Source organism: Achroia grisella, unplaced genomic scaffold, assembly GCF_030625045.1.
Source record: "Achroia grisella isolate CSIRO2021 unplaced genomic scaffold, CSIRO_AGI_Agris_v1 utg770, whole genome shotgun sequence".
In the NCBI taxonomy this organism is placed as follows: domain Eukaryota; kingdom Metazoa; phylum Arthropoda; class Insecta; order Lepidoptera; family Pyralidae; genus Achroia; species Achroia grisella.
The window spans coordinates 3,092,682-3,115,683 of NW_026713016.1; the positions used below are offsets into that span (position 1 = coordinate 3,092,682).

At 32.6% G+C, this 23,002-nt stretch overlaps 1 protein-coding gene across 1 annotated transcript in view; it reads right to left on the reverse strand.

Moving 5' to 3' along the window:
• LOC131850502 (uncharacterized) overlaps positions 1 to 23,002 on the reverse strand; it is an 85,491-nt gene that overhangs the window by 57,397 nt on the left and 5,092 nt on the right. The window contains exon 2 of the mRNA XM_059200740.1: positions 12,320 to 12,547. Coding sequence (XP_059056723.1) covers positions 12,320 to 12,490 — 171 coding nt within the window. The 5' untranslated portion in view covers positions 12,491 to 12,547. The remainder of the gene's footprint in view (positions 1 to 12,319; positions 12,548 to 23,002) is intronic.

The window sequence follows — 23,002 nt, forward strand, 5'->3', positions numbered from 1 at the left end:
GGAGGCGCGTGCGCACCGACCCGTGTCGCTACCGTCTTGAGACATGAGCGCCCACCTAGCGCCTCTCATTGTTACACTACAATTTACTTATCCATACCATATAAAATGTGACTTTTTAACTACCTACCATAATATCAGGTTTTTAATTCAAAAATATCTCACACTTTTACCGAATGTCACATCGAGATGCCACTCCATAAAAGCAATATTTTGAAAACTCAATCGAAGTTTGCTAGAATTTCAATTATTCCTAATTATAACTACGTCATAATACTGAAAAACCTTTTAAGTCCAGATGCTTAAATTTTGAGATTGTATAAAAGCGTAATAGAGGGGACAGTGATGAAAAATAATTGAAGATAAACTATCAACCATCTGAGGCTACCGTAGTTTTCAAACAAATTCAAACTGTACTTGACTGTATTATCGAAAAACATTAGTTACTTTTATCCTATTATTATAATTTTAAAAGATATAATAAAATTACGTAGTTTCTCAGCTTAAATCTTATATCAGTTTATACAAATAATTATATACTTAATATTAAGTTAAGCATGGCAAAAACTAAAGAGAGCAAACCTGAGTTCACCGGACTTCCCCCTATTTGCATAACAGTTCAAATTCAACCAAGCATGGCGCTAATATTCAAGAGATTATCTCATGTAATACCTAAATAACAAGAAAAAAAAGTGTAATAATTTAAATACATTGTATGTATAATTATTTTATGAGATACTTATATTAATCTGTAATAATATATGAACATTGTTGTACACTTATTTCACGTATGTTCACAATTGTTCATATTATATAGACGGGGTATTTATCGTAATAATATTATTTAAGAACGCCCGATATTAAAAACGTCGAAATATCAGGAGCTTTTAAAGAAAGACAGAACAAAGAAAATACATTCATTCAATACATAAAACAATAACACAACATAACCATTTATAAATATCATCCACTAGTATGTACTGAAGTATGTATAATATTATAACTTATAAATATTATTGTGGTAAATATCCCGTTTACACAATGTACTGTTATATAAGGAGGGTTGGTAAACAACGCAATTATGTACCTACATAATTGCGTTGTTTACCAACCCTCTTCATTATCGAAGCTGAAGCATTTTAGTTGTAAAAATAAAGTATACTTTGCTTGAAAGTTTCTATCAATATTCGTCAATTTATAATACTGACGGCTCATTGGGGCATACTGTGAAAATAATTTTCTATTCACAGTAAATGACATGAAAATAATAGATATAGATAAACGTATAAGTAATTATAGTTTAGCAGGAGATAGAAAAAATAGATGAAGCGGAAATGTGATGTTGTCGGCACACGACGGATTGTAGCGAGTGCGCGCGCGCAGGTGCGCTTTAAAAACTAGCAATTCATTAATATCAAGCTATTGGAATATTGGATACACGTCCAACGAGACAGGCTTAATCGGTAATTGATGAGTTGTTTACGATCTATATATTATACTACTAGGACAGTTTTTTTATTCTTGTTCCAATAATTAATATAGACACCGTTAACACAACGCATTATCGTAATTGTCTCAAAAGGTACTATGTTAAGTGATATAGAAGAATTTAAAAAATTAAATACTTATAAAATGGACACCTGTTAATGAAATATAAAATACTTCAGAATATTATATAATCTACATATTATTAGACTTGAGCCTAGATAATTTCAAAATTCTAAACATAATAATATTGTGGAAAAAACCTAGTACGTAAGTGACGATAAAAATAGAATGTTAAAATATATGTACGCTTAATCTCACATATTTAAAATAGTACACACATTATCGTGAGTTTTAGAGCCAATTCCCATCGCATTAATATTATTTGAATAAATACCTTCACCATATAATATAAATCACCGCGTTTATTATGCCTTGCGTGTATACAATCTTGAACTGTAGTAGGTATACACCTAATTTACATTCATCACATCAAATACCAGAACTACTGATGCTTATAGAGCAGTTTTATAAACGATGTAGAAGGTATGTGTAGTTAGAATGTGTGTGGTGAATTATAATAATCTAAAATAAATTTAAAGTGTTCGTTTGGTAAGATCACTTTAGAAAAACTGAACCGAATTATAATATTTATACTGTTCTTGATGTGGCCCAGTTTTTTGTTTTCCTAATTATAATTTTTTCTTGCCTGGTGTCCCGAATAAGTCCTGGTCTAGATAATTCTGAACAAGTAGTATTTATCGCGATAATTGTACAAAGACGCCTGCGTAGAGAGTTTTGTCTTACCTATTTTGCCGTCAAGCAGTTTGTAATGTTTCAATTGAAAGGCGAATTGAGACAGAGAAATTACAAGGTACCAAGGCATGATAGCTTAGTCCTCCGGAAAAGTAATGAATAGAAGGTGTCACAGGTGTTACATAATGACGTAGTTGTTTATGTATATATGGTAATAGTCAGTAGAAGGTTAGTACAGAAAAATTTGAAAAAAAAAATATCAACTTCATATTTAGTAAATATACAGTGGTGTCAGGTGCTACAAGAACTAAATTATAAAACTGGTAACAAGATAGAACACACACAGGTAGATAATACCAGCTACCATGGAAGGCTGAAGAACTGTAGAGGGCCCATTAATCAGAAAGTCTGGGCGCGAACCACACAAATCAAAATAACGAGCTCACATCCATCACCGCTCTCTGTATTGTTTAAAACCTTATCACTGGGTTCAAGCAGCGACCGTTGTCTAATAAAGATTTCAATTTCTTTTTATCGACACTTACGTTGAGTTATAAATTGATCAGATACATTAAATGCAATTAAAAGCCATTACGTGAGTTTTCATAAAAATCTTTATAGCCGGTGCATGGAAGTGCCGTTTGTACACAAGAACTTACAGATATACGTGATTGGAATAGTCAGTAAAATAGTTTGTGTAAGCAGAGAGCACACGTGCACCTGTTCAAAGAGTATTGTTTAGAAATGCGCAGGGTTGCCAACTTGAAAACACTTAGCCTCGTATGAAGAAACTAAAAATATAGGAATCCATTAAATGATAAAATTTCTAACATTAGGTCAAATTGGCTCTGTAACCCATCATAATATTTTGACCGATTTTCGTAGCTGAAAATCTCGTACAAATTTAAATATGTTGACACCCCTGCAAAAGCAAGACCACGCCAACATTTGGTAGTGTCTTCCAACGTGTTATGCTGTTCCGCTCGCTCCGATCTTTACCTCATAGTGTGCGAGAGAGATACATAACGTTGCGGCAAACTGTACACACAGCTTAGACTTGCACAGAATATTCAAAACAGCGACGGTTGCTCGAAGCTCGTTTTACAATAGCATGTAGCCATAACAAAATTTTATAGAAAGGTACACGACAGGTTAAACAATGTTTATGCACTTGTTTTGAGAGACTTTCAATACATTGTTAGCTTTACCGAAGTATATTTTTTCTTTTACACATAAATTTGCGTGGTGTTCTTTCACTTGAGACAAAATTTGGTGGCACTAGAAAGCAAGTAGAGAGACATTTTTCCAATTACAATATTTACACCAAAATATGACATTAATAATATAATAAAAGTTAACATTAAGATAAAAATGCGTTTTAATACAAGCTTATTTACAATATTAATACGGAACCTAAACAAGATCGTTTAAATTCTAAGAAGGATATGTAACACAGTACGTTCAAAATCCGAGAACATTTCATGCAACATGACACGCAAAGAGTTAGGTAGAATCATTTTGAGAACGTTGTCTTTGGTCGGTTGCCAATGATCTAATGAGTAAACTACATAAATAAAAATATTCACAAATTGATAAAGGATACATTTTCAAAAATAACAAAATCATATATAGTACCTACTTAAATGAGTACTCACAGTTAATTTAATAGATAATGACATCTGCGGCCGTACCCATATTATTGTCATTTAAGAGTAAATAAATGGAATAAAAATCTATTTTCGAGAGAAATAAATGACAATTCGTCCTTTTCAACGGTCACAATTGAAAAATGGCAATATCGCTGACGTCATGGTAAATTACAAACGGCGTATAATTTCATTGCATAACGAATTTCGCATTAAAACGATTACATTTCTGTAATAATAACAATCGTTAAAAAGGAAATACAGTGATGATAACGGCCAATGTGAATAAACGGTCACCATTGTTTCACAGCAGACAGTACGTAACTAAATTTTAGAAAGTACCTGCTTAGCTTGCGACGGTTCTGACTCAGAAAAAAGTCAAATAAAAATAATACTTATACAAATATACAATCATATATTTCAGATTTTCCTATTTAGATTCACATATATTACATAATTATATTGCCTTCTTAGCGTCGCTTATGCCCATCGTGGCCAATGCGCCAGGAACTAACCACGCAGGATTCCATAGGAGATACGTGGTGTTCGACTTTACTAGCAATCCTATTTCCTCTCTAGACGTTGAAGTTCGATAATCCTAGTACTGCGACTGTCGATACCGTAGGCTTCTTTCTAAGTTTAAGAGATTTATTTTGTTGGACCTATTATGGTTTACATTTAGATTTTAATTTTAAAAGGGTGAAGCGGTGGGGTTGTTAGTAACGGTGACTAGCGAGCACATTGCTAGCAAAGTACCATATCAGCTCGACCTCCACGCGATCATACTTGGAAACCATCAGCATCAGGATTAATTCCTGGTGAATTTGTTACTATCGGTTACCTGACTTGAGCTCATGGTTATGGTCATATCCTTCAGTATTCCCGCCAGCAAATAACATTGGCGCAGGTGGCTATACCATTCCATTATCACCCATAAAAAAATCTCACGTAGCTTGATATGTACGTTAATACGCCCAGTTACCGATAGTGACCAGATTGAAACACTTTTGTTTCTAGTTCACGTTTACACGACGAGGAAGAGATAAGGACATGCTAAACAATAAGCGTACCTTATACGTTATGTACACTAAAACAAAGGTTTCCAAAGTGCGGTGCACTATGTCTACTCGTAGCGCCCATATACAAGTCTTCGTACAAGATCTCAACTGCCTCAAAATGCCCCATTAATGCCGTAATTTTATGATGTACCAGCACTAAGTGCCCAACCCATATCATATATGTTATGACCTTATAAAACTATTTTGAGTTCAGTAGTCTTTTTGTCTTCGAAAAGTAAAAACGTAATTCTATAACAACATAACAAAATCATTCCAATGATCATACCATGAGCTGTCTGATGGTTACAAATAACAAAAATTTTCTGATAAATATTCAAAATAGTAAGTATGACAAACGTCATAATATACCACCAACGAATAAACATTGGATCTTAGTAATGCACATTGCATTACTAAGATCCATAATTCTGTGGCTTATATTAGTTCAAAATCATTAATGATATACTTAGTTAATAATTCCTTATTTAAATCTCATCTTTTATTTCTAAATAAAAGGACTAAGACCGTAGGCTTTTACGCAAACTAGATTAGAGACATAAAGATTGAGGAACTCTGTCATAAAGTAACACAACAGAGGATGATGAACTCTTCCAGAGATAACGGGTTGAAGGGATTACAGGAGGAAAAATTCAGTGATTAGTCTATTTAAAAATCCGTAAAGGGAAGTTGAACGACCGTATAAGTTTAATTCAATTAAGTATCTAGAACCGGGACCGTAAGAAGTGCCAACACAATGAAGTAATTTTTAATTTTTAATTCCATTACCGAGAAAGATTGATAGGGCTATTGCGTGCTCCAATTATACACGTACCTTTTATGGGAATAGCCGCTATTAGAGATGCCAAACTAGTGTGGTTTTAAGACACTATCGAGTTCACACGACGGTCGGCTGGCTTTGTTAATATTCCCGACATTAATATCAATCTATTTTGGCATACTACATTACAAAATGAATAACTATAAAAATAAACATAGTTACAAACAAGTTTTTATTTAGATATTTAAACTCTTTATGACATTGCACTTGTTTAATGTGCTACTTAGCCTGGAATACATAGTAATGGATAATAAATAGTTTTTTTTAATAAACTAAAGTAGTTTTACGTTTAACATGTTATTTCTATAATTTAGTATAGGTTTGAAAATGCATAGAAATACTACGATTTTTCATGTAAATGAAACAGCAAACAATCTGACAGCCTACGTGAAACCCCGAATGGTAACTATTGCTTGAATACATTAATAACGCTACAGATTTTCCTATGTGACGCCTGTATTACTTATGCATTGCCATTCCGGAGAACTGAAATGTCATACCTCTTATGTTTTAATTTCACTGCCTTACCCTTCAATGCATCTGACAATGCAAGCTGCTAGGCTGCTGAAATGAGCGAGACTATCAAATGAGGTAACTATAAAGCTATACAATGTTACAGATGAAGACGCGATAGCCAAAAATTATATCTTATACAATAGAATGCATCTAAAAGTAATATTTTATTTTTAAAACATTCTATGGAATACAATCCGCCATGTTTAGAGCCTCTTGTAAATGATCCTAAATTACCTACTGGATGTAATGGCATAGTAACAACATTATGTGGCCAGCGACGTAATCTGTCTTCGTCACGTCATCATATCGTTACGTCAATTTTGCAAATCTTCGGTCTGTCTTGGCATTTCTTACGTTCCCAGCTCGTGCCAGCAGTTCACGCTTTTATTTATTTAGCTACGGATAAAAAGACAAAAACGTTCGATTTATGAGTTAAATAGTAACTCATAAATGTAAACACGGAGTAATATATACGTTTTTCTCTTTCTGCGTAAATTATAATTCAAGGAAATAAAATTAATGTAAAAACAAATGGTAAAATTCTGTAGAAATACAAAAGAAGACTAATTACTAAATTCAATTACCGAATAACCAGGGCTTAACAAAATATTTTATCATATTTAAAATTAGTAATGAATAACGAATTTCTTTTTCTTTTCTCAACTGTCGGGTGCTTGTAAGGAAAGCCGGGAGTAAAAACTAACAATATAAGTAAGAAAAATATAACTCTCCTGTGTGGTTGCTATAGTCGGGTAAAAAGAACAAAGGAAACACTATAATTAAAAGAGTACACGGCATATTATAGTTGCTACGTTAATCATAACCATCTAATTAACAGCGGTGCCGAAAATACGTAGAAAGTAAATGAAGCAAACTTGTGTACGAAAATCCATAATTGCGACGTAATTTACTTGAAAATCTTACTTTCAAATTATTTGTAGTATACATATTGGTTTTGATTCACCATCGTAGTTGGAATAATATAAGATATCTAGTGTTGTCTTAAAAAAAATGTACAGACGCAATCTTTATATATTGAAATTTGGTATTTTCTGGACGGGTTGAAAAAATAATTACACAGTGTAGGAGGACGTCTGTCGAATCTGACCGTCTGATAAATAAATTAGTAAACGATTATTTGTATTTGAAGCTAATTAATGCCCAGTTTATATTTTTTTAAATATGAAGACTCAAAGATTTACAATAATTTACGATGCAGTAGTATCTCGCTCCCATAGGTAGTAAGGCTGCTTTACTACCTATGGTAGCGAGATCGGTTCTCTCACGATACTAACATTTGTATTCATCAGTGTGATTGTTTAGTATTAAATACAAGAACTACTTAGATTGGTCCTAGAGGGGTAGACAATTGTTCAGGGTTATTATTATCACCTATACCAATACTAAATATCTAATATTACCTAGAATTATATATATGTAATAATCTAATAATGTTAATACCATAATAATCTCAGGACAATTCACACAGCACTATCTAGACTCAGTTAAGTTAGCTAAAGCTTGTGTTATGGTACCCATAAGATTACTGATACTAATACATAGACATTTTTTTTTCGTAAATACATTCATATTATACACAGAAAACACCCAGACCGATACAACCAATCATACTCATGAATACAAATGTTTGAACCGTGCGAGGAATCGAACCTGCGTCGTTCGAAAGTAAGGCGGTGTGCTAAACCGCTAGACCACCGAGACCGTCGAATGTAGTAATAGTTATTCTATGTTGATACGTATTATTTTTCATGTAACTCTAAATAAACTAGGTACCTATACGAATATATGGTTTGGTATTTTGATGGGAGTATGATGCGGCACCCATCCCGTGGCTCGGCGTCATTATACCACGCACATGGTACATTTTTTATCCCGTCACTCACGTCTTACCGTGTCGTAATTACGTCTATGTAAATTGGATCAGATTTATCAACCGTCTACGAGCGAGAAGGAATTCTAATCATGCACGTGTATACGATGATGTAATATTTCAATTAATTTCCTTTTGTTTTATAATCAAAGGTCTATGAATAAATTAATATTATAATTGTGTGTTATCGTAATTTAAAACTGTCGAAAACTATTGTTGTCTTTGGGATTACCCATCCAAAAGATTAGACATAGATAGGTGATTTTTATTAGATTACGTTTGATTAAATGTGAGACGTAAGTACGTACGAATTCAAAGTACGTAACATAACTAAAAGAGCAATAAAGAATATTAGTATAGAATGTAACGAAAACGTAATTATTATTTTATTAAAAACTAGCTATTACCTGAGACTTGACTGATGGGTTATTGGGTTATTATTACATCGAAAAAGCACGTCTGCTTTTTCGAGTAAAAACATACCCATGTCCCTCATTGGGATTTGCTTAGCCTTTTAGTGGTGAAAAGGTACCAAACACACAGTCACACTTTTACGAAATACAGATTTTGTGCTTGAATCCAATCAAAGTTATTTCAATTTATACGTGTATTTCTTATTCATGATATCTACTCTTGTTAAACCTCTTTCACTTGAAGATAAGAATACTAACACGGTACACATTCCGGTTACATTTAGACCACTTGTTTTCGAAATCTAATCTAAATGAGAAAAACTTCAACTAGGTAATAATAAAAAAATGTCGTTCAGAGTGGCATAACATACGAGTGTGAGTGCTTTCAACTTAACTGTAACTAGCGACCGGCCCTGGCTTCGCACGCACCGGTAAATAGGTAGTAAAATTTTTATTCTATATTAATGTAGCTTTATATAGATAAAAGAGGTTTTAACACTTCTTAAATATTTTTTTAATTTATCTATTAAATCAAAGAATAAATCTTTTATTTTATTAATAATAATTTAGGTATGAGGATTAAATAAAATATATGATAGTTTCAGACATTATGACATTCATCGATGGAGATTATTAATGTTAATTTTTAATACAGCAAGGAATCATTTGTATTGAAATCACATTAAAAAAAGAGTGAAGTCGTGCTCACAGATTAGCATATAATTAGATAATTATATTCAAATGTGAACTTTACAACTATATCATTAAGTATTAAAATTGATTGTATACAGTTAACTCAATCGGTGATAATGGGTACGCGCCGTTATGTAGGTGCGTATGTCACCAACCATATTGTCTTGACCGCACATATTTGTCTATGACCATATAAGATATATTAGCACTCGTCCCGTATGTCGATGGGTGTTTACAGATGGTGTTGGACGACCATGAATTCACCCACACGGCATATGGGAGATCTTTATTGTCATTATCAACAAGCTTTCGGTTGCTTTCTCACGATTATTCTTTAACTCCAATAAAAAATCAATAGAAATAGTAAATACCAATGCATAATAAGTACTCGTTTTTCATATTAAAAATATAATTACATTATATACCGCCTCTTCGCACTATTTTTGTCAAATGAACTGACGTTGAATACTTTATACTTTGCATGGCAATAAGTGTCATAGAAATAGATATACGTTCAATTTGATTGAATATTTTATTTACACCAAAGATATTCTTAATGTTTAAAAGTATTTAAGTACTACGAGATCATTGCTATTTTACACTAAATTTTTATACATGACACCTAATCCATTACGTGCGTATAGAATTACCAACCGAAAAACTATAATATAATAACTGTTACTTAAGTCCCTTTATTCACAAGTGGAAGTTAAAGGTTTCCTATTACGATTGCTTATCGCAAGCGATTTGTAACGCGAAGGCGTAACACTTAATATTCGAGTTGGAGTACAAGCCTCCAGCTTACACGTTGAAATTTTAATAATACTGAGCCTAGGGATGTGAAACAATAATCGACTACCGAAAAAAATCAATTATTAATAAAAATACATGTATTTTTCCTTCGAAGAAAAGTGGACAAATCATAGTTTGGCACAAACGGTTTGTCAACCAAGTCAACCAAGTGGTCTAAATAAATAAGACAAAGAAGTGAGCGAAAGAAAGAAAGATGAAAAGCTACAGGACGAAGTACATAAATTGGACTTGTGTTTAAATAATCAAATGACAAATTAATATATAATGAAAATTCGTTTACAAAAATAATCGATAATTAATCATCGAATTTCATACCGGATGTCACATCTCTAAGCCTAAGCCCACCTCGCTGACGTCCAACTAATACTTAACATTTATCATCCCAATCATTCCAGCTACTCACGTCAACTTCCAATGGATTACTAAAATATTTTAAGCTTTAAAAACTACGACGTCTTTTTTTACTCATTTTTTATTATGTTATCCTCTTATATTAGAGAAATTTTGTACAATTCTAAAACTTTACCAATTTTATTTAAATTCTATTTGACTAAATGTTCAACTGTTTCTTCTGTTACCTGCGCAAACATTTCTGTCCAACTGCCTCTTGTCCAATATCATAGCCTATGTTTGTCCTATGGACACCTTGATCTTCACGTTCATTTCATTAAGATCTGTTATATTAGCCGTTTTCTTCGTGGGAAAATAACAAAGAGAGACAGAAACACTTTCGCAATGATACTATTAAAACAGATTATGGTGATACTCGATCATCACAATCATTATCTCATGTCTATTTCCACACACGATCGATGTATTGGCAACCTATACGAGTATGTCAATGAACCGAACCGCCCACCACGATCCAACCAACATGATTGTTATTTGTAAATAGCCATTTACGAACGCTTGTTGATACAGCATTCTCAGTTTTTCGCGAGTGCAGAACAAATATTTAACAATCTCCGAGAGTTTGGGCGTGTCATCTTGATTTCAATTAGCGGTCTAGTCACTTTAGTAGACATCGTTAGTTTTACTTTGTCACTGGTTTGGGGTTAAATAAAATACACAAATTCTATTTTACTGATAGAAGTGTATAGCATTATTTAATCCACAATTAGGTAGGGAGATATATTCTTCGTTAGCACTTCAAATTATATGATAACCAAAAGTATCAATACTGAACAAATTTTCTGAATATTATAAAAAAATAATTTCTTGTAATTGGAGTAGGAAACAAGCTACGAACCTAATGAAAAATACTAAGAGTGAAAATATATATAAACAGCACCACGGACATAATGTGACACCACCCAAAGGCTGCCACTTCTGAGGACCTTATTCTGTAATTTCACTGCCTGATTCTCTACAACCGAAAGATAAATTAGAAAGTAAGCTAATTGGCAGCTGAAATAAGTGAGAAAAGGTACCCACGTAGACGACTTTTTACAGTCTACCTCTGGTTTATTGATCTCTTTGATCGTTTATTGAGCAAACTCTCGCGCACGCTATGTGAAGAGTTCTTCGACACTATTTTCTGAGGCATCTGCATACTTCAAAAACTGTATAGAATTTACTAAAAGTTGTGTTACCAAAATAAAGAATTTTTATACTGCTCATCCCGATTTAGTCAATTTATCTCTCCTAATTAAGGGGCTAAACATTGATACTCCAAGTGTAGGTACATGTGGATATGTGATGTATTTTTTACATACTCATATGTACGCAGTACACAAAACTAATAGTAGACAAGCAACAATCGTAAACATTGTGTATAATTGTACGCAAATAAATTTGATCAACGAAAGAGTTTTGAAAAAGTATTCCTAGTAGGTATTGTTGTTAGCACGTTCAAACTAAATAATTATATTACATTGAATAAATCTCATCATACATATAATATAATTGTAACAAGTAGTGTCTGTACATATACGTTGTGCTGATATTACACAGATCAATAAATATTTTTTATGTTCTTCTATATTTCTATTAGTTTCTGCACGCCAATCTCAGAAAAAAATTAACCGATTAAAATGCTTCCCGTAACATTAATTTAAATAAATTCTCAAACAAAAAAGTTAACTTAATCCATTGTAATTCCAAATACCACGCAGCAGGATTTAAAAATTATTTGCATAAACCTATTGTACGTTATAATAAAATATCAAAGAATTCATGTATCTAATAAGATATTATATGAATCTTGAACATACCTGTACTGCGCTGTTAAGGAAGCAATTGTTTTGTCCAGGTGCATTCCAAAGTCCTTTAGTGGTATGAAAAATTCCAGAGTCCCTGGAATCATCTCTGGAGTGCTGGGGCCGGAGGTCGCCGTCCCGCGGATAATGCTCATGAATAGGAGTCGGCATCATGGCGGCCATCATTTAGCGACGCGCCATTTTGTCAAAAACCGTCTACGTCGTGACATTCCAAATATTTATCTGGAATAAAAATTATAAGTTGAGCAAAATAGCGACGTTACTAAACGATGTGAAGGAAGACCCATTGATTGACATTGGGTCTATTTCAAAAATATAAATTCTACACTTTTACTTAAACCCTTTGTTTAAAACAATCATGAGCAAATCAACTAGCTAAGTCAATTTTAGTTTTGTATACTAAAGAAATGTATGTTCTTAGAGAGAACAAAACTTTTCTAGTATGAGGAATATCAAAATAAATTAAAAATCAAGAAACAGGTTTCCTTTAAAATCATCTTAAAGTAATTACGGCACGCCTACCATTAAGTGGTACAGGTACATTTTTCTCTTTTTGGATAACGTATATTACCCAAAGATCAAATTACATATAGCGATCCCAGTTGAGGTAGCGCATTATTATATTAAGAGTACTTGTCTACCATTCGAGTGAAACGTCAGTCGTTCTCATCCGGGTCGAAGTGAGGACAACGTCATAATCTAAAACTTAAAGTAAACATCAATAAATATGTTAGCTGCCTTATAGTAATTAATTATACATGTGGTCTCTAATATATCTTTTGTCCTTTATTCATTGTATATTATCAAAAAAGCATATTCTATCTATCAATCATTTACTAGTATATTATGTTTTTCCAGAATACAAGAAAGCGTTACTAATTTTAATTGATCTTTTATCGTTAATTTACCTAGAGATCATTTATAAATTACTGTTGCAATATTTCGTGTGAATAATATATTTTGTATTCGAATCATTCAATATATTGTTGTATTCTGAACTAAAATATTTAAAATTTTCAAATATTCAATATTTAAAATTTAATACTTTGCTATGCTCTTAGATTTCAACATTATTTTGGAAAAGTACAATTGTTTCATGAAAAACAAACAATCAATCCAACAATGTCGCAATAATGTACAAGTAATAAGCAAATCACGTGTATAATTACTAATTACAATGTGACTTTGTGCTGCGTATATAATTTGAAATATTAAATTACAATTGCAATAAACAAATAAGTAACTGACACATTCACAGGCGAGTAGCCATTCACAAAAACAGTGTTGAATTCACACTACAATTGTTTACATTGAGGCTAATAAGGCTTGTTTTCATATTAATTGCACAATGAACTGTTAGTAGATTCCTTTCACTGTTCGACGAATCTCGTTGAGTGCCATATGACAGCAGAGTAAACAATACGCCTCGCAAATTTAGTCACACGAATTTTCTGCTAGGTTTAGGTAACTGGTTATGACAGTGCTAATTGCACTTCATTGTCGAGTCTACCGGTAACTGTAATGGTAAACGAAAGGGTAGTCGATTCTACTATGGTATAGTAAGATATTATTAATATTTCAAGAGCGTGTTTTGTAAACCGTGTTCCGATTAGTAAGGTGAGATATGGCCGTAGAATTATAGAATACGAAAACATGAGACCTTAGTCCCCAAAATGGAAACGCATGACGGGTATCAGGAGCGTTAGATACATGATGTCGTGTATGAGATAGACTAAAACTTGTATGTGGGTATCTCGGTCTCACCTATTTCAACCGAAACACAGTTTGTTTTGCAAACTGTGTTTCTATACGTTATTTGGTATTTTTTTTATAAAGAACAATATTAAGACACTAACTAAGGAATTCAGAACATAGTACTACGTTTACAAATGGCATTTTCAGTTATTGCTTTGGTAATTATATATTTAAAAGAGAATGCAGCCGGAAGGCTACTGGGGAGACAAAAAGTCACTAACAACAGGGTCCTCTGCCCAGTGGCCGTAATAAACATTCCTCAAATAACATACTAGTGCCTACTTGGTGACACTTGGACTTGTGTAATGTTATCTAAGTACACTATATGTATAATGTTATTACTTTAACAACTCTGAAGAACGTGTTTATTTTAAACGTTATCTTTTTGTGGGTTGAACTTGCATAATGTGAAGAAGGACCCCGTAATAATTCTATACCATAATGAGAAAGAAGAATATGCAAGAATGAATAAAACAAGTACATATCGTAGAACGCTGTATTCCTCACAATAGACATTAACACTCGAGTCTTCTCATAAATGTAATATAATACTGCAACAAAAGAAGATTAATATTTTAGGACCATAGTAATTCAGTCTGCCTGCAATACATTAGTATTGAAAGAGCTTCCTTGTGTGGTCTTATTGTCTAGACTTTTTTTTAGTCTACGCTTACGTAGTCATCCCACATATGCTAACCCGTGTATACAATTATTTCGAAGCTTCCGCGAAACCGCAGTAAAACAGCCCATTTCAAACAAAACTGATTTATATGATTTGCAACAGATTCAATATTTGGTAAATGCGGCGTGGAAGTTATAAACTAGAATAATGTTTGACTAATCATATTTCTATGAAAATACATAATGTTTAAATATACACTAAAAATGAGGGCACTAGATTAGACTTAAACCCGATCAATGTTACATATCCTATTAGTAATGCATAACCACATATGTGTTAATATCATTAACACCCAGTTATGTTAAGGAATGAGTACACAACGGCATCCTCTCTGAACGCAAAGAAAAACTTTCCAAATGTTTGTATAAAAAAAAACATTACATATTGACATGACTGAACTGAAAAATGCATAAATTTCGTCGTTCTAAAATCAATATCGTGATCAGAAATTATATCAAATCAAATTAATTATTTAATAAAGCCTGTTACTCTCTAAAAGATTATTTAAGAAATATCCTTGTATTGCGTTAGTCTTACCAACAACGGATTTTCGATAATTGAAATATCTTTGACATACTTGCACTGTTATTTTTTAAAGATAGGTATAGGAATAAGGATAGTGATAAAATATATTTAAGAGGCCGAAAGGTCATACATTAATAATTTTGGCACCTATACATCATTTGCAAATACCGGTCTACAGACTTTGTACAAGTCTCCATCTGGTAGAATAATTCCAAAATCCTAAACAGCAACCAAACGTTAGTTATTTTGGTCAGTGTACTGTTAACACTTCCGATTCAATACGATCGATATATTTTAACAAAAATCGAGGTTAATTCCTGATATCACTTGCGCAACGAATGTTATTTTTATTTACGGATGCATTTACTAGGAATAGGGATCTCGATTACGGAATCACACGTACAGTACGTATGTTTACGGAACGAAGATCTCACATAGGGACTACAAAGTAAACATTTCATTTGAGCACTGTTTAATAAGAAATGCCTGTAGTTGCAACGCTAGTAGGTACCGATTTATTTTTACTACATACATGGTGAGCGACCATACGACAGCGAAGACAATTCAACATATTTTTTTGACATTTGGTATTCTTTGTAGTTCTTTGTAGTTCTTTGTAGTTTTATTCCAAATGAGTTGTTTTGCTTGTAATGGTAGTACTCAAAATTGTTATTTATTAATCAAGGGACTGATTCGATTCGGACAGATTCAGAATGTGTTTAAAAATATTTGTTTGTCATTGTCATAGAAGATGATTGCAAGTTTATTTAATTTTAAAAACATATACCTAAATATTTATATTTGTACACCACAGCGCCCAGTCTAGTCTTTACACGCCGGAGTGAAATGCACGAAAGAATTTCGAAAGTAATTTACATTAAATAAACAGTTGGTTTTATAAACGATTACATTCCATACGCGTGGTATATTAATATTACTGATTATTACACTACACGAAGTTGTATATTACACCGAGATAAAAATGAATGCGCCAGAATCCTGTTGTTGTTAGCGGATTTATTTTTCACTTACTGACGGGTACTAATGAATACTGCTGAATGCATTGCAGCGGAATAAATAATCAGATCATGGATTACTTTCAAACCTAATGGGATTGCTCTATTAGAAGGGATAGAAGATGGCCTGACCTAGTTAAGATTGAAATGGAATAATAAAAATACTTTTCTAACGTTTATTACGTTACACATTTATCACATTATCTTAGATATTATGATACGATAAAACTCAAATTAGTGTTTATTTAGATGTCTGAATAATTTTTCAATACTTTTGATCTCATTGAACGATATATAAAATATCTATTTAATAATATATAATTTGACTAAATAATGGCATTTATTATTATTTTGTCTATATTACAGGTCCTCCTGTGTCACAAAACTACATTTTGTCTCTAGGTACAAGGTCTCAAATGGTATATATTTTTATTGGATGCATCTTCTTGGTACACTATGTTGAGGGCTCTTTGAATCATACAGTTTATTTAACTAATTCTCAAGGGCCTAACCTAATGCGTTCAGTTCTTACATTTTAGGGGCCCATCGAGAACCAATGGAACCCACAAGTAGTCGGCCATATTACACATCTGCTCAACATGAAGGGTACTTCATTATATTGACAAATTTATCATCTCTCTGTATGATTTGTGAACTTCGAAAGAGAAATTGTGAATTTTTATTTTTCTTTTTATATTTTAACCGCGATATCTTTTACTCTTGTATCGATTGATTCAGCGCTTCTTATTGTAATCGAGGAAGATTACTTCCTTATAAGATATATTGATATTAAAGCATTTTCTTATAAATATAATCTTTAATTAGTATACAGTAGAGATTAAAGTCCGGATAATGTACATTTATTATCCTCCATTATTGAAACTATTTGTATCCCACCCAAATAAATAAACGAATAAATAAATCCTCTTAATATTTTTTAAGGAAAATTAATGCTACTGAATTATTGTACTACTTACTGTCATCCAAAAAATATTAACAAATCAGTGAAAGATAGCGTGATGCTGGGACTCATTGCCGTAATAACTAATAATGATGGTAATCACCGAAATGATCCGGAGACCACAGGCCGCATTCCTGAGATTGATACGCTTATGTTTCACTTGCTTCTACATAGGTGAAAACATTTTTTATACGAGCGTAATGAGATTAAAGAATATAGTATTATTTTAGGTGAACAATTGTAAAACTGATTACAATTAATATAATTTTATTATCATAAAATTCGAATTTTTGATAATAACCGTCCCGTCTGTTTATATATACCTACTACATTTGTCTAAGAGAACTTTCGGATTACAAATTATTTTGGCAATATTTCAAAGAAAGACAAGAGAGAGATTTTGTAAAATTCTATCTGATGTTCTGTAACAATATCCTTATTTACTGCATTCAGTACTGTAAAGGCAAAGAAGCTGATGGCTCTCATGGAAAGCAATAACCGGTGACTATGGACTTGAACAGCATCGTGAATATTACAAAACACATTACGCTCAAAATACGCACTATCCCAGAGATATAAGGTGTCATGGCTGCGTACCCTGTATGTGCACTGCAATATCTAAAAAAATTAAAATTAGATTATTAGTATTTGCTGGAGCACAAACTGATAGAGATCTCTCTTAGAATTTAGGTACAACATAAACTTAACGGCCATGAAACTAAAGAGACAGACATAGGATTAGAGTTAGATTAGAGTAAATCCTATGTATTAAAAAAGATCGAAGAGAAAGAAGTTGATTTAAAATTGACGGGACATCTCGTTATATTGAAATAGTGGAATTGAGTGCCTCTCCGTTCTATAATAATCGATGAAATAATAACTCTGAATTAAAACTCTCTATCGATTTACAGAATAATTATTGTAATTATATAACAATTCAGAATTTGGACTCGTTTAGTATTTTTTTTATGTACATTCAGAAATAATTATATAATTATTTTAATTTGATCAGAAAGCAATTAAGTATGACAGCACTCTCCAATCCCATGAACGAATCATCGTAATCGCTCAATAATCGAAAAAAAAAACATGACCAGAGATTTAAGAACGCTGGCGACTTATTTGTCACTAAACGATTTTTAAAAGCTTAATAGCTTGTTTGTTGTTTGAACCCTAATAGACCGTTTACACACGTGCAAGTCACGACGTTGGCGCCATTTTGAAAAAATGACTGGTCCTATTTCGGAATATACGTTCGTTTCGTGTAGTATACTGGTATAATCTCGAATGACGATCGACACCAATAGTACAATTTGTTCATAAATTATATTCTTTGGATTTCTTTTTTAAGTTTAAAAATGATGATGATGTGACACTTAAAGGAATCGTTTCAGGTTTATTTACTTCTTATGAAATTTGTGATTAGAGAACTATTACTTTTATCTCTTAGTCGAAAATCACTTAGGTAAGTAGTAGTAAGGCTACTTGTAAGTATAGCTAGTCTGCACACTGCCTTGTTTCCTATGGTCGATTTTAGATTCTCGTGCGAACTATTTATGTATTTCTATCAGTTTATTAGTAACCATGGTACAAATTCTGTTTATTTTGGGACTAGACGGTATTATTCCTGGCTTATTGTTGTTCAATGTTCATTACGTTATTTCATTCATTTTAATTAAATTTAGATATTTTTTAGAGGCTAAATAGGTAAGGTAAAAAAATAGAACCTTTCCAAACAACCTCATCGTGATGTATAGAATATTCAGATTTCACACCACACGTGTAAGAAATAAACAGTGCATTACGCAAAAACTGAATCCATACTCAAGTGGCACTATTTCTCTGGGAATGAAATGTAAGCCTAAATGGTGTATATAAAAACGAAAGAGGAAAAATGAGTTTCAAGTGCCGAGATCCATTAGTAATAAATAATTTTAGTGATAACTTTAAAAGCATTCCCGTCGCGACGTCTCAAGTACCTTTGAACTTTAAGTTCAAGGCAATGCAATATTGTGATACACCTCCACATATAATTTCTAGACGGTTTTTTATTTTGAACCTTATTGATAAGGCAATACGTATAATCACAGACCTTTACTGCATCAATGTAGCCTTTATATATATGAATTCCACTCGATGTATGTAATCAATACATTTTGAAAGATGAAAGGCTCTATTGTTTAATAGATCAGATAGTAAAATAATTTCATGGTAGGTATATATTTATAATAGATATATATTACTTTCAAGCATTAATAGGATAATACCTACATTCAGGTGACATGTAAATGTCTTACTTTTTTAATACACAGTCTGATTTATTTTTCACGAGCGAGTTCTGGATTAGAATCACAGGAGTGGTTCATGTAGGTATATAGGCGACAATCCAGCCCATCAGGATGGGCTTTTAAACATTACAGTCATGAACATATATATATATGTTTACTGCAAAAGGAGATTGAATTATAATGAACAGTGCGACATTAACACCCACTTTAGAATCACTAAACTCTAACGGTCTGTGCCATTTTCGTTAGTTACTTCTATATAGACAGAGGTTGTTAAACAAAATGGTAAGTAGGTAGTATGTACATCTTAATGGTTCGTAGCCAAAATAAATAGTAAGGCCCTCACTAAAGTTCAAAACTAATGGTCTACTATAAAAAGCTTCTATTTAGAAAATTCTCAAAACTTTTACACACACGGATAACTAATTTAAATAATAATATGACTGACTCCATCTACTTGTTTGAAAGTAAAATGCTAATTGTAAAAGGATTCCTTTGTACTTTAATACGTACCTGTTTAAATTTTAAGAATATTTTTCAACTGCACTAAAATCTCGTACGTAACAATTTTAAAAACAAAATACTATAGGCGTACGTAATATTATTAGAGTACGCAGATAAAGACAGAATAAAAAATCAATTCATGTTGAATAGATATAACTCGTAATTAAACATACAGTACTTAAACTACGAGACATTTGTATTTTTCCTGAGAAAGTTAGCAATATCAGTTCAATTTTCAAAGTATACCATACTGGTTTATACCCGTAATTACATTCGCTTGATCGGAATAACGAGATTCAGTTTGAGAAAACATGACCTATATATTTCTCTATCCCAATTATTATACAAATAGTCCTAATTTCAAACGATTAATTGACAAACTCACTTGTCTGTTAGAGCATTTAATAGCGTATAAAGAAAGTACAAACGAAACGTTCAAAGTTCTACGGCACACGTGTGCCACAACACACAGACAAAGATACGCACACGACGAAACAGCACGAAGTTGATTATACGTGACACAAAAGGAGCAAAAGCGGAGGCTGCGCTGCGCGTGCGCCGAGTCGCCGACCCACGAGATGTGGCACGAGTCAAACCCCGCCAACTCGTTTAACAATCCTATTTTTATGCGTTCATACGTACCATACGTTAAGTTTAAAAATGTTAGCACTATCTAGAAAGAAACCTAGTTTATATCACTTCAATACATCTTGTCTTGTCTTGTCTACAGCTGAGTCCGCGATTTCACCCGCATGAAATTAATAGCCCATGTGTTATTCTGATGTATAAGCTATATTACTGTATAAGATAATAATAACCACGCCATCTAATTCCAAGCAAAGCAGAACTATATGCGTGCTAGACAAAATGATAATAACAGACAGCTGAGCAATACTTAAATTCGTTTTTTTTTTGCACATACATAGAAAACACCCATACTAAGACATATAAACAAACTCCTGAATACAAATCAGGAATCTAACCCGCGACCATCGAAAGTAAGGCGGTATGCTAAATCACTAGACCACCGTGGCCGTATAACCGTAAGTAATAATTATATTATAGAGAATGATGGTCTACTTATCGTATATAACATTTTTTTTCTAATGGATGCTAATAGTATGGTGCACTCGCCTGCGCTAACGACATATGCTGGTAAACACACCAGTGAAGATGTTGAGTCACTACTAGTTCTTACTATATACAATATCTTAACCTGGAGGGATAGGCGGACTGCCCTCTCCCTCTAGTATACAATACGACATTTCTATTACATTTGCTACTGATTGCCAATAGGAAAATGCTTTCAATTCGAAGTTAGTATTTTTTCTATGTCGGTATTGTATAGCTTCGCGAATACAGAAGGATTCTTTTTGCTATCGATCAGGTTTACTTCGGTGTTGGTCGCATTAAATGTTTATCAGGACTGGTAGTTTAGGTTTTCTGTGGAACTAAATTTTTAATATAATATTACAGACGAACAGAATATAAATTGGTTAGAATTTCCAGTACGGATTTCTTTCATATTCTGTGATTTAATTTATCAAAAGTTAGAAATAAGTGTGTTATATATATACAACAAATACTTAACATGAACACATTTTACTGTGGCTTTCTAGTTCATACTCCGTTATTTCCAGAGATATGAATGTCTGTAGTTATTTTAATAAAAAAACAGCTAAAGAATGTGTATGTTGAAGCCACTTAAGAACTGAATACAGGTAACTTGCATTACATAAACTAAGGAATCCATTCCATTATAAATTATTTACTTAAAATATAGTTTGGACCACCAACGATTACATTGAGTTTAATCTGAGAGTGAATTGAAATTTATGGTCTGTGCCAAGGTAACCGTATCGAACTAGCGTAAAGATGCTTGTGTTATATTGAAAATAGAAGTAGGTACTTACGCATTAACCTAAAGAGCAACGGTGACAATTTGAACTGTCCACTCTTGGCATTAATGAGCATCATCCGTCAATGTCGCAGTACACAAAAGGACGTCCACGATGCGTCCATCAGTTACAAATCATTCTCATCAATATAGAGAAAAATCTACGGGATTTCCTACACTAACACTTGAGAGGATTATCTTTTTTTATTTTTAATCATACTTGGAAGCATATTTTTTATTCTATCTCGTTTAAAAACATGTATTGAATAATTTCATAAACGTTAAACAGTAAGCACCTAATATACCCTAATAAGTGGCATCATTATTCCATTTAGCATATACGCACTGAAGTTTTCCGCGCTGTTTTTTCCAAATATACAAATATGTATGCAGCTACGTATACAACTGCTACACAATATCGAACTAATATTATACAGTATTTTGGAAACTTCTAGCAATTTGTATATCAAAATATTTGTGCTCTATATGTCTATGTATATAGTAGTCTAAACAAAAAAAACGAACAATCGCTCACGTACTAATTAATAATATCACTTCCCAATAACTGAGTACCGTTCAGATCCGATATAAAGATTGTAATATTCGTCGACCAGCCCACTTCTGGTCTATTGTTTAGTTGCACAAACTTTCAATACTAGATACTAGGGTAGGATAGTTGAGATTAGACGCTCGTGATCTTGGACATATCGCGATGAAAGCAATCACGATTGCCGACAGGGACAAATATGTCACATGAACTGTACGAGACTAGACGCTGGGATTACTCACGATACTGTGACAACAATGGTACAGTCAGCGTTATATGACGTCGAGTAAACTCTCGAATATGATTTGGCACGTACAAAATCTACTTCTATTAATACAAAATTAGGATGTAATTAAGATGGGAGTAATCGATTGCAATAATATCGTTCATACATAAATATAGAGAATGTGTTTCAGAATCGACCCCATTACAACTATGTTTTGAATAAGAGATTTCAAAGACGGAATATAAATGGACCACGAAATATTCTGCTTATTAAAAA